General features: G+C 67.5%; 2 protein-coding genes across 3 annotated transcripts in view; both read right to left on the minus strand.

Annotated features, from left to right (window-relative positions):
- Positions 1–2,275: 2,275 nt before the first annotated feature.
- On the minus strand, positions 2,276–9,347 carry MPV17 (MPV17, mitochondrial inner membrane protein). Of its 2 annotated transcripts, XM_026055891.1 has the most exons (8): positions 8,159–9,347; positions 7,806–7,921; positions 7,025–7,117; positions 6,170–6,265; positions 5,656–5,962; positions 3,783–3,815; positions 3,492–3,544; positions 2,276–3,402 (listed from the first exon to the last, which is right to left on the minus strand). In XM_026055891.1, exons 1-8 carry the CDS (start codon positions 8,283–8,285, stop codon positions 3,283–3,285), a joined length of 945 nt encoding a protein of 314 aa, XP_025911676.1. In that variant the 5' UTR covers positions 8,286–9,347; the 3' UTR covers positions 2,276–3,282. The 2 variants fall into 2 exon arrangements, with proteins under 2 accessions (XP_025911676.1, XP_025911677.1); XM_026055892.1 differs by lacking the exon at positions 5,656–5,962 and having other exon boundaries at positions 8,159–9,340.
- A 3,257-nt stretch (positions 9,348–12,604) lies between these two features.
- Positions 12,605–12,971, minus strand: part of CAD (carbamoyl-phosphate synthetase 2, aspartate transcarbamylase, and dihydroorotase) — an 18,705-nt gene continuing 18,338 nt past the window's right edge. The window contains exon 43 of the mRNA XM_026055888.1: positions 12,605–12,784. Within this exon, the coding sequence (XP_025911673.1) occupies positions 12,605–12,784 (180 nt within the window). The remainder of the gene's footprint in view (positions 12,785–12,971) is intronic.

Genomic DNA, 12,971 nt, shown 5'->3' on the forward strand with positions numbered 1-12,971 from the left:
CTCCGAAGGCCAAGCTCTGCAGACAGCCCAAAACAGCAAGGAAGCACCACTGGCCAAATAGCTGTGACTCATAGTGCGAAGGCACCGTGAGCCCACGGCGCTGCTGGTGCATGCAGGATGTTCCAGCTCTGGGCACCAGTTGCTGCTGCCAAGAGGCAAGGTGGTTGCCGGTGCACTGCACGGCTCTTGCAGGCCCCCGAACGCTGTGGCCCTCCCAGAACACCCCGAACTTCAGCCTCATGGTGCTTCACAGCCAAGGGGAACTGCTTTGCCACCAGCTCCAATGCTGGTGCAGCCGCTAAGACCGGCCCTAAGTGGGGTCTTCTCATGGTGCAGCCGTTTTGCAGAGCCTGGGGCAGTGGTTCACCTGACCGTAGCACTGTGTTTCCCACACGCAGCACTGCGCAGACGCGGTGAGGCACCATCCTGCCTGCAGTGGGTGGGCCATGTGGTCCCTGACATGGAGCTGGTGTGAAGGCTGACACCGCCTTTTCTACAGCTCCAGGGCAGAGCCCAGCAGGGCCTAGGCCTTTGCAGCCCCCACCTTGGCAGGGCTGGTGGTCCCAGGCACAAGTGCCCAGCTCATGTCGAGTGGTGGTGGCCAGCCGGGCAGGCGGTACTTGGTGGCTGGGCCTGGCCGGGCAGGTGATGGTGAAGGTGACTCAGGCAGCATGGCTAGCGCAATGTGCATGGCGAGGGTTGCTGACACAGATTTGCTTGGCAAATCGCTGTTTTGTGCTCTGCCGTCGGTTGTGTGTGGTGTCTGCCTGGGTTTGGGGCCAGGCCGGTGCCGTGGCTGGAAGGGTGGACGAGCACGTGCCCACAACTTCTGCCCTGTGCTCACCCAGGAGCTGGTCCCAGCACGTCACTGCCAGGCCTCTGCGCACTTGGCCGGGGACAGTCCCCGGGCCCCAGCCTCCGAAGGACGGGCTGGAGGAGCGTCTGGGCTCAGGCCCACAGCCAGGCCTGGTGGCTGATGCCAGGCTGTTCCAGCACTTCTCCCAGTGCTGTTCCTGCACAGCCCCACTGCACGGACCCAGCCCCACAGCAAGAGCTGCCCCTTGGGGCAATGCCAGCGCAGGCGGGCGGCTCTGCTATGCCCCAGCCTGGAGACCCAGGGCTGCCAGAGGCTGTTCTCCTTGCAGGGCAGAGACAGGCAGTCCTGGAGCTGGAGCCTCCTTGCAGCCCCTCAGGCACTGAAGGACCTGCAGATGGGAGGGCTCTGCGGGCCCCGTCCCTGTGCAGGGTGCACTGTGAAGCTTGCATCTCCCACACGCATTGCTTGAACTTCATCTGCCATAGTCTGGACCAGCCCCTTGGTCCAGCTGCAATACTCCAGCGCCAGCCTTGCCGGCTCGTGTCCGACTGCTCAGCTCACCGCTGCCTTGTGTTCCAGCAAGAAACACTCCACGGCTGCTGTCGTGCTCTTTGCAGCTGTGAGCACGGCGTGGGCCTGCTGGCACTGCAGCAGGTCTGGGTCGCAGCCACGCAGGACAGCTGTGGCAGCCACCAACCCACCGAGGGGCTCCACTGCATCACCCTTCTCCCAGAGCAGCCCTGTTATGGAGCACCCACAGCCAGGCCTTGCCCCCCACCCCCAGTCAAATCCCCCGGCGCTCCCAGCAGTGTCCCACAGGCACCAAGTCATGGGAAAGGCCCAAGGAGGCTGAAACTGCAGCTCCTCTGATGGAGGAACTAGGCACTGCGTTAGCAGCCCAGGGCCAGAGCAGGGCCAGCCCTTCCTGACCCCTTACAAACCAGTTAAAGGGCTGCAGTGAAAGTCCAGAGCGTGCAAGGGCTGGCATGGAAAAAGGCTCCATGCTGGGCCTGGAAGGAGGCTGCCGGGAGCAGGAAAGACAGTGCTCTGACGGTCAGCTAATGCTGTACCTGTGGCTGGTTGGCCCAGCCTGTACCTGGTGGCAGCAGCACGCCGGGACGGCTGCCTCCAGCACTGCTGGGCTGCAGCAGCACCGCCCAGCGGGTCAGAGCCTCAGGCCCTGGAGCGAGATTAACCACCGTGATCCTGCTCTGCTCTGCTCTGCTCCCAGAGACCCGGGTCAGGATGCGTCAGGCCAAAGAGCCCTGGGGGAGGCTGGGCAGGAGCCGCATGAGCCAGGGCACAGGACGGGCAGCTCCACACAGCAGCAATGCTGGGCAGCTGCAGCTTCACGGGCCTCTTCACAGCCAGGACAAGGCTTGTCTCAGGACCCTACGTCGTGGGACAGAGAGGGGCCAGGGCCCTGGCAGAGGTCCATGAACTCAGTTGTCACAAGAATCAATAGGGAACAACCCTGTTTATTGGGTGCTCCAACCGCCAGCAGCAGGGTCACAAAGAAAACCTACTTTCACTGCAAAGCCTAACCGGACTGTGGAGCTCACTGCTGCAGGACTACAGAGGCCAGGGCAGACTGGACAGCCACCTCCTCAGCAGCATTAACCCCGGCTGTCAGGTGCAACACTGAGCTTGGGCCATGCCTAACCCATGGCACGATGTGCCAGGCAGCCGCACCAGGACTGCAGTGCTCCCACTCCTCACCCTCTCCCGGGATCTACCACTGGAAAAGGACAGACCACCCCTGCAGAGCAGAAATACCCCAGGCACGCGGGGCCAGGGAGAGGAGTGAGCGAGAAGGACGGAGAAGTGCCTCAAGGGGCAGAGCTGCCCCACGGCACTGGCAGAATCTGGGAGCAGCCAGGCCACGCTGGGCCTGGACACAGGGACGGGAACCACCCCGGGCTCGTGCTGTGCAGGGTTTGGGGGCCGGCCTCCGAGGTGGCAGGAAGGCAGGAGGTTTGGGGGCTCCTGCCCTGTGAGGGCTAGACACTGGGCCCAGCTCTGCTCGACGTGACCCTCGCAGCTCAGCGTGGGGAGGGCCTTGCCCGCTGTGGGAGCAGTCCCGCAGTCCCCAGCCCTCGGCCACCCCCGGCCTGCCCACACCGAGCTGCCTGCGGCCAGGGTGAGCGCAGAGAGCAGCGGGGACCCTGCTGCTCCGGGGGCAGGCGGCAGCAGGGGGCACCCGGCTCAGCCCAGGGCACCGCGCTGCTCTCGGGGCCAGCACCCAGGCCCGGAGCAACCCCCGGCACTGGCCTGGCTTGGGGCAGACAAGGCTCCAGCTTTACTTCCCCACATCCCTGGGAGCAATGACAGCTGGAGCGGCAGGAGATGGGGGCTCCCGAGGAGAGGGCTGGACGGATGCTGCCCAGCACACTGGGCAGCTGGATCCCCCATCCCCATCCGTGGCCCAGGGCACCTGTTTCGCAGGCTCTGGATGCGGTGCAGAGTCAGACAGCACAGGGGGAGACGGGGCAGTCACAGGGGGGGGCCTCTCCTCTCACATCCGATTTGCTTTCCAGGAGAGGTAGCAGTTCCAGACGATGGCAACGCACTGGACGACAGCCAGCCTGGGGACGGAGAGGGACAGTATCGGCAGCCACGGCCACAGGGACCGGGAGCCGCGGGGCTGGGCCTGGGGCTGGAGCTATCTTACTACCTGTGGTTCAGAGGRACGAAGTAGAAGTTTGCAATTTGCACTGGTGGCCAGATCTGGAAAGAGGAGAAACAGAGCAGTGAAGGATGCCATGGCCAGGCATCCAGCTGGCACCCTGCTCCCTGTCCCCGCCTCGGCAGGGCCCCCATGCGCTCAGGGCATTGAGCTGAGCCTGGGGCAGCCCCCCGGGCAGGGGGATGGGGCAGAGCGGCACGGCAGCAGGGCACGCGCTGGGAGCTCTGGGGACAGACACGCGCGGGGCTGACTTCGGCTCCCGCTGGCGCCAGCACTTACGCAGTAGTTGGTCAGCAGGGCATCCACGTAGTCCTGGGGAGACAGGAAGACCGTGAGCTTGCCACCCAGCTCCTGCGGGCACCCCAGCCCTGCCCAGCACACCCAGCCCATGGTCCTGACAGCGGCAGCTGTTTCACAGGCCCAGGGAGGCCCCGGCTGTCGCGGGGCAGAGGCTGGGATTGCTGGTGAGGGTGGCACAGCCTGCTGGCAGCACCAGTGCGGGGGAGTCTCTGAAGAGCCGTTTGCAACCCGAGGTGGAGGCAGACTGGCCTGCAGGCAGGCACGAGGAGTGGGCAGAGCACCACGGTCTCCTCGCCATGGGCACCTCGGACTCCACAGCCTCTCCGGTTGGGTACTGAGCGGTTCCCCTCCTCCCTCCCCACCTGCTGCCTGCGCCTTTCCCGAAGACATGCCCACTGGGGCCAGGAGAGGGGAGGCAGGGACGGGAGGGCTGGCCACGGCTGCTCTGTCCCCAAGAGCCCTTCCCACGCCAGGCACAGCCCATGCTGCCACAGCCAGGCCACCACGTCCCACTCAGCCTGGGCAGGCCCAGCTGGCTGCAGCGTGTGGGGAGAGCAGGGGGCAGGCGTGGGGCAGGATAAGGTGCTGCAAGGGCAGAAGGTGAGCCAGGACCCCTGCAGCAGCTTTGGGCACGGGGGCAAGGCAAGGAGCACTCAGCTCCTCTCCTGGACGCAGGCCTGCCACAAGCCCTGGTCCAGCCCTTTGAGGCCTGTGTCCCCCAAACACCTTCCCAGGCACCAAGGGGGCAGAGACGGTTAGCAGCACTGGGGTTGGAGCAGCCAGGCTGAGCACCCCATGTGCTGCACCTCATGCCGCACCTGCAGACACGCCGCAGCCCTGTCCCATGGCCGCAGGACAAGTCCCCTCCATCCCGGCCTGGCTGTGACTCAGCCGGGAGCCCAGCCCTCCTCCAGCGCTGGCTGGCAGCCCAGAACGGGGAGAGCGGGCGCAGGGGTGATGGATGCTCCRGTGACGTTTCCTCTACGTGAAGAGGGAAGGATGTGCCCCAAGCCAGGGGTGAAGGTGGCTACAAGCAGGTGCTGCTTGGCCCCAGCCCAGCACAGTTATCTCCCAGGGCAGAGCACAAGCCCCAGCACCCATCTGCTGGGGGGCAGCCACAGCTTGGAGGAATCACCCACCACAAGTGTCGTGAGCCCTCCAGTGGTCAGGCCCCAGCCCATTTAGCAGGGATACGGCAAGGCAAGATACGCAGCAGGACCTGGCTGAGAAACACAGCTGGGGTTGACGGGAACGCTTAGGGGTGCTGCCTGTGCCGACTGCCTGTCTCCATGCGGGATGTGAGAGCTACCGGGACGTCCTGGAGTACCTCATGGCTGCTACTGCAAGCGAGACTCTCAGCAAAGCCGGGGGAAGGAAAAGGGGTAATTCAGTCCTCCTGCCAAGGTTTGCTGTCTGCACTCCAGGGCGGGGACTAAAAGCAGGGAAGGTCTCTGCCAGCACGTGCCTGAAGCCTTGCGGGCAGCTGGTCAGTGCCCGGCGGGGTGGGAGCAGCCATGCGGAGAAATGCGCGCTGGGCAACGGCGCACGGGGCTGTGCCGGGACTGTGCCGGGACCCCAGGCAGAGCTCCTTCCCTATGGTCGGCACGCAGCTGGGGCCCAGACCCCCGGCTGGGGCAGCACCACCAGCTCGCAGTCTGCGGGAACAGGGCCAGGCTGGGCCGGGCGGCCCTTCACACACCGACCCTGGCTACAGCCCAAGGCAGCCGCCCGTGTGCCAGAGCGGCTCTGCTCGGCACCCCACCAGGGCAGACACCAGCCCTCCGGTGCAACTCGCCGTGGYGCAACCAGGCTCAGCCTGCGTGGGGCGGTCGCCCCCTCCCTGGTGACTCACCCTCCGGACCCGCTGTCTCAGCTACTTGCGTTAGTTTCCAGCAATTGCTAATAGGAGCCATCACAGTAATGGCCCCGGGAGACGCAGCCAGGAGCGGGGCAGGACGTGCGGGGAGCTGGGCGGCACCAGGCACCCAACAGGACCGGCCGTGCAGCTCCTGGGCCCTGCCTCCAAGCACAGGGCCTCCGAGCCTCTGCCCTGCAGCTGCCTCCCCTTCCCCGGGCCCGGCCATGGGGCACCAGCGGAGCTGGCTCTGGGCTTGGGTCCTGGGCTGCACAGGAGCTTGCGGCAGCTGGTCTGGGCCAGACTGAGGATGGAAAAGCGCAATGGGAGAGCTGTGCCGGAGACCTGCAGTCAGTGCTGGGAGCAGGCAAGGCCTGGGCACCGGCACGGCCGCCGTCCCGAACAGGAGCAGCCTGCGGCGCTGACGCACCGGGGGAGCCGCCAAGGCGTCCTGGCTGCCCCTGTACCGGCTGTGGACAGCCCCACACCACCCCGAGGAGGCAGCACTCACCTGCTGGATCTTGGACCAGTTTTCCTGCACTGACAGACCATTCATCGCCCCCGCGATGGCAAGGAAGCAGCCGAGGAAGCACGGTGCAAAGCCCCCCTGTAAGAGAGGAGTCGGAGCCCCATGTCGAGGACTCCAGAGGCAGGCCAGCAGCAGGGTGACGGGGGAGCACTGGGCAGGGCACGAGGGCTGCCTGCTGCACCTCTCCCCGCAGGCACAGGCCAGCTTGCCCAATGCCCTGGGGCTGCTCAGCCTGTGGGCCCCATGCCAGGCCCCCAGCACAGAGCCAAACAGGAAAGGGCCACAAATCTGGAGCGGTCCAAGACCAGGCTAAGGATGCCTCCTCTGCAACCTGCCAGCCCCATCCCTCCACCAGCTCAGGTGGCTGCTAGGCGGGAGCCAGGGCAGCACCGGGTCTCCTCGAGGGCCCTCACAGCAGCAGACACCAAAGCAGCAAGGATATCAGGGACGGCACTGCCAAGTCTCCCTTACTCTTGTGCAGAGGATGCATAAGGCAGCTCTGAACAGTGATGGCATCACTGGCCACAGGAGAAAGGGTGAAACACGAACACTACAGCTCCCGTGAGAGCAACAGGCTGGCCCAGGGCGCCCCACAGAGACACTCTGGGCTGCAGGGTTGAGATTAGCACCTGCCCGATGCCCCAGGGACTGCATGGTGCAGCCCTGTACCCGCATGGAGCAGCTCCTGGGCACCATTCCCTGCCCAGGACCTGCTGCACCAAGCAGGGGGTCTCAGAGCAGGATGGAAACCTCCCTGCAGCCACACAGCTGTGCCTTCCTGCCGCATTCCTGCTGCACGAGTCCCGCACAGAAACCCCGCACCCACGCGGCACTGACCTGGTCCAGAACCATCTTCTTCACGGCCACAGCTTTTGTGGCTCCTGGGATGAGCCGATCCAGGACCTTGTACCAGCTGCCCAGGACGGGGCCCTGCAGGAGCCAAGCGGTGAGGGGCAGGGCCTGGCTGTCCTAGGCCATGGGGGGGTCAGGGCTGGGGGTCTCGAGAGCCCTGTGGCACCGGGACGGAGGGACTTGGGGCCTGCCCCACTTCCCCCCTGCACAGTGCAGGCTCTGCACCGGGGCCTCTGCCTGCCACGGGGGCAGCCAGCCTTGCCCCGCTTGGGGATGGATGCGGGGACACCGCAGCCCCACTCCCCTGCTGGCCCCCAGCAGGCTCCCCTGCCCTTCCTAGAGCAGCCGCGCAGCCGGGGCTGCACCCAGCCCAGACAGCGCCAGCACGAGCACCAGGACAGCTGGGTGTCGGGGCTTTGTGCTTGCCTCAGTCCAGCCTTGGATTGCATTTGGATCCAGCAATTGCACTTATGATCCAGCCTTGCCTCATGCAGGAGAGCGGGGCACATTTGCACATTTGCGTGCAGTCGCCCTYGGGCCAGGTAAACCTCCCCAGGGTGCAGGGGCAGGGAGCTCCTCGGGGGGACCCAGCTCTACCGCGGCTGCAGGAGGCAGCACCAGCACAGCCTGGCCCTCGTCTGGGCACTGAGGTTTCATGCCCTGGCTGAAACAGCCCTCCTGACACGCGACTCTGTCACACCGCTGCCCGTGCAGCGCTCGGCATGAGCGCAGGCCCCCCCACACCCACCACGCGCTTGGCACTCACCACGAAGCAGAAGCCGATGGCCATCATCTTCACGGTGCGGCGGCCCTGGTGCCCGCGCAGCCCCCTCCGCTCCACCAGCTGCTGCGCGATCACGTCGCCAGCTCCCATGAGGGCCCCTGCAACCAGCACAGCCCGCTGAGACGCCCACCGCACGTCAGGGCAGGACGAGGCACCGGCGGGTCCCAGGGGCAGCCCCGCCAGCCCCTGCCTGGGCTGCTGCCCCCTCCCCGCGCCGCCCGCGGCCACCACCCCCGAGCTCAGCCCGTGTGTCCCCGAGCCCCCTCCCCGAGTGCTGCCCGAGGCCTGCGCAAATTCAGCCCCTTAGGTTTCCTCCCCGGAAAGCCAAACCCTGCCTGTGCCCCTCTCGCTGCTCAGCGGCATCACCAGCACCGAGACCCAGGTTAGGCTCGCTCGGCTCCAGGACCGGCCCCAGGTTCTCTGCTCCCTGGCCCTTGGCACAGCTCTGCGCCCTGTTTCCATGTCAGTGTGCAGGTCCTTTCGCTGTGCCCTCGCCTTCTCTGCAGGGTCCTGCTCAGCTGGGCTTTTGGCAGCTCCTGCTCTCCCCTACACCTTGACCTCTTTGAYGCAACTCCGTTGGCTCGGCGCTCCTTCTTCTTTACAGGCTCCCTGTTTCCTAGCCTTCCTCGCAAGGCAGTCCCCAGGCACGTCTCCAGCCCCCCTTTGCTCCTGTTCCCTTCTTGCACAGAAACCCCGTGCACCTCGAGCGCTCACCAGGAACACCGGCCCCGGTGTCCCGTCCCTCCACCCAGCGTCTGCCTGCAGCCCCGAACGAGCCGCCCGCTCGGCCTGGGCAGGACTGGACACGGCCGGGCCACTCTCTGTGCGGTTCCTCGCCGCTTGGTGAGTGGAAGACGCTCGGTGCATGCACAAAGCCAGGGCTGCTGCCCCCAGGAACGCCTGGGCCCCGCCACCGGGCCCCGCACTCGCTCCTCCTTCCTTCCCAGGCCATGGGGCTCTCCGTGACGGTGCCCAGCAGCGCTCCACAGAGCGGATCCTAGTCAAGCCCAATGCGGTCTCGGACCCAGGACTGCTGCAGGGGAGGCGCCTGCAGCCTCCCCAGCGCCCCGTGGCCCCAATGTGTTTGCCCGCGGGTGCCGTTTCCCAGGCCAGCACCGCAACGCCCCCGCCGCAGCCCAGCACGACTGTCGCGCGCGGACCAGGGCCGCAGCACGGCCCCCGGGAAGCTGAGAAACCTCGGAGGGCCTGGACACGGCCCAGCGAGACCTGCAATAGCCAGAGGAGCCAGCACAGGCCAGCGGAGCCTGGCCGCGGTCCAGGAGGCCGGGCAGGAGCCAGGGCCCCGGCCAAGGCCGGTGAGACCTGGCCGTGCCCCAGCGAGGCCAGGAGGGCTGGCCTGGGCCACCGCAGCCCCACAGAGCCGGCTCGCTCCTGGCAGCGTCTCCCAGCAGCACGTCACCGAGCACCGGCGCCCGCCTCAGCGCGGCACCCGGAGGTGCTGCCTYGTCTCTCGGCACCGAAAGCTTGGCCCTCCCCAACGGGTCGCTGCTGCTCCCGGCGCTCCAACGCTCCCCTCCCGCCCGAGGCTGCGGGTACAGCACAGCCAGCGACATGGCCCCAGCCCCAGCCCCAGCCCCGGCCCCCTCTCCCACCACGGACCGCAGCAGCTCCCGGGGGGCCCTGGAGAGCCAGCGCAGCCCCTGCGGCAGCAGAGCGGGGGACCCGGAGGAGTCCTCGCGCAGGGACGCCCCGGTGCCCGGTGAGCCAGCGCGGGGGCAGGCGGCCCAGCCGGGGACCCAGCGCTCCCAAGGGCGCAGAGCTAAACTCGGGGTGAGGACAGGGCACGAAGCCCGCAGCTGGGGTCACAGCGCCTGCCCAGCACCCTCGCCAGCTCCGTCTCTCCCTTGGGAAGGGCCTGGTGGGGAAGGGCAAGCTGAGGGCCTGAAACAGGAGGAAGCTTCAGCACTGCTGGAGCCTGCAGCGGCAGGAGCAGCCCCCGCCAGCCCAGGTGCCGGGGCAGCGGCCGCAGCAGGCGATGGCAGGCAAGGCCACAAGGCAGGACTGCTGGCCGCCTGCTTGCCGCGGGCAGCCTTCCCGCTCGGCACAGGCGGGCTCCCCCCGCTCGGCGCTCATTGAGAAAGCGCAGCCAGCACCGCCGGCGTTACTCATTCACTGCCCAAGACTCCGGGCRCAGAGCCCAGACGGGGGGCAGGCGGTGACGAAGCAGCGCTGGCGCTGCCAGGTGGGGACAGGTCTGTCTGCGCACCCCTCCCCGGGCCAAGGAGCGCGGCCGGATTGATCCCCTCGCGATGACTTCACCCGCTCAGGGCCGGTGCCAGCGCTGCTCGCCACCAGCTCAGCACCTTTCCGGCCCTGCCACAGCTCTGGCGCGGGGCTGGAGCTTACCGGGACCGTCCGGAGCAGCGCATCAACACAGAGGCCAGCCCCCGCGCCTGACCCCGTCACTGCGCTGGGTGGGAAGGCTGCACACCGCAGCGCGGTGCCAGGCTGGGAGCTCCGGCGCGCGGCCAGCGAGACGGGTGAAGGCTCCCGTGCTCTGCCCGTGGCCGCCTGCACCCCAGGCCCGGCGGGAGTYGCTCGCGACCCGAGGTGCCTGTGCAGGACACGCTCCCTGCCACAGCACCGCAGGAACGGACGCACGGGGAGGCAGGACCCCGGCCAGCCRTAGCGGCTCCGTGCCCGCTCCAGCCCGGCCTGCCCCGGGCCCTCTCGCCTGCTCTCAGAGCTAGCGGGCAGCAGGGCAGCACCCGGCTCCCAGCCAGGTCGAGCCTGGGGCTACCCGGCTGACCCCACAGGCTGCCTCCCCCCGAGGTCAGGGGCCTCGAAACAGGCCCAAGTCTAAGTAGGGCACGCTGTCTGCGTCCCCCGTCCCCCACGGGCCTCGCTGGCAGGCAGTTAGAGGCTGTGCTGCTACCGCGGGAGCACGGGACTGCTCCCCACAGGCAGGGCCAGCAAGGTCACCGCCGCGGGCACGTGCTGCTGCCCACTGTGCCCAGACCCTGCTGGCGTCCTGGCCCACGGCCCTGGACGCAGAAGGCAAAGCACAGCCAACGTCGCAGCTCTCGTGGCCGGGGGACAGTGATTCGGCAGGTGTGCGCTGCTGGAGGTGCCAGGCACAACAAACTGCCAGAAAACCGCCCTGGCTCTGCCCCAGTTCACCTTCGGGCCTGCCCCAGGGGGGAAGAGTCCTGGCGGGAGCCCCCCCCCCCCCCGAGTCCCATCGGCTCCAGGGAAACAGCGGTGCTCGCCCCACACCACGGCCCCGCTCACGGCAGGGGTGGACCTGAGCTGCCCGGCGCCGGCGGGGATGCTGTTCCCAGCAGTGTTTCCAGGCAGGTCCAGGCTCAAAGATGGAGCCTCTTCTCAACCAKGCGGGTTGATCCCGGATGAGCCCACTGCGCAGAGCGGCCGTGCCATGCAGCTGCGTACCAAAACAGCACAGCTTGCCCGAGGACTGCAAGGCCGTGGCAAGGGGAGCTGGCTTGTCTGGGCAGCCCCACGCTGCAGCGGCACCTCAGCACAGCAGGGCCAGGCTCTAACACAAAAACTGAGACCAAACTGCAGCCCGGAGTGGCCCCATGGCCACAGCCTGCACCAAACCCTGCTACAGCAACGGGTGACAGTGGCCCAGAGGGGCAGGGACCGGTCCTGGACAGACCTCCCTGCTCTGCCTTGGCCTGCCTCCAGAGAGCAGGCAGATGGATGTGTAGCTGAGCAACCCAGTGATATAGCAGGTGCCAGGCAGTAAATTCCATCAAATAAGACAAAAATAACTCAGGGAACAGTGAGGTGGCCTGGCAGCACCCCAGCGGTGTGGCAGGCAGGGGAACGTGCCGTCACCCCCGCAGGCAGCAGGGAGGGCGGCCAGCGGGTGCACACGGAGCAGAGCCCTCGCGCCCCACGGCTTGCTGGCGCTCCTGCCGGGCCATGGCACGGGGCAGCGGGGCAGCCTCCCCACTCCTCGCAGTCCTCCTTTTTCAGACATCCTTGATTGCCAACTACTTGCGAGCAGCGCCCTCGGAGCTCGAGTGATCCCTATAGGGAGGGCTGCAGCCAGTGGGCGCACGGGAAGGACGGGGCATGCAGGGACCCAGCCGGCTCGCACCACGCGCCACCCCTTCACGGGCACGTCTGCATGCGCAGCGCAGGCAGGACAGGCTTTCCCACGAGCCGAGCCCAGGCCTACGCTGAGCAGCACAACCTGGCTCCCAGGGRCAGAGGGGAAAGCGCAGATGTCCCCAGGCTGCTCAGCACTCAGGAGAGGGAGCCCAGGGCCGGCGCACGTAGGAGCATCCTCACTCCCAGCAGCTTCCTGCACAGGGAGTGCGTCCTTGAGGCACCGGGGACCATCTGCCAAYGCCCAGGCAGATTTATGGCACCTCCCACCCCAGCAAGCAGCAACGCTTTTACGGAGATTAAATCATCTGCGTAGAGGGCCGCACGCGGCTCCAGGAGCTGTCGTCTGCGCTTCCGCGGAGGCGGGGGGCTCTCCTCAGGCAGCACACGACGCTTTCTGCGCCTGAGCACGAGCCTCAGCCGCAGCGCACGCAGCCTGTCTGCCCCGAGAGCCCGTGCYGGGAAGAGGCTCGGGCCCCGTGCTGACCTGACTGTGTCCTGCCACTGCTCCCACCCAGGCCACCGTCGCAGGCTGCAGCCAGTTGAGCCCCCAGATGGCTACGTCCCACCATCAACCCAGGCAGGACCGGGGCTTCCAAAACAGCCCCTGCACAGGACACCAGGGTGAGTCCTCACGCCTGCGGAGGCCCCCCCAGGCTGGGTCTCCTCCTCACTGCCCCTCGTTAGCCCCCAGGGCAGGTCCCCACGCAGAGCCCCTTCAGCCGCCAGGATCCACCCAGGCCCCCACCCGCCATCCGCCAGCTGGGGGCAGCACCACCGGGAACCTCCCATGGCCAGCGGGGCTCCCCCTTGCTGCTGCCCCGGTCCCCACTGGTGGAGGACAGGCCCGTGCCATCACAGCCCTGCGTTACCGGGAGGGACAGGGCCCTGTCTGTGGGGTGGAACCCACCTTATGGGGTGGGGCCAGGGCAGGGCCCGTGTCCGCAGGACAAGGGGACCTCGCGCTACCGGGAGAGGCGGGAGAACAGGGCCCGGTGTTCGGGGGCGGGAGGGGGAGGAGAACAGGGCCCGGTGTTGCAGGGGGTGGGG

Source organism: Apteryx rowi, unplaced genomic scaffold, assembly GCF_003343035.1.
Source record: "Apteryx rowi isolate R43461 unplaced genomic scaffold, aptRow1 scaffold_1272, whole genome shotgun sequence".
NCBI classification, from domain to species: Eukaryota; Metazoa; Chordata; class Aves; order Apterygiformes; family Apterygidae; genus Apteryx; species Apteryx rowi.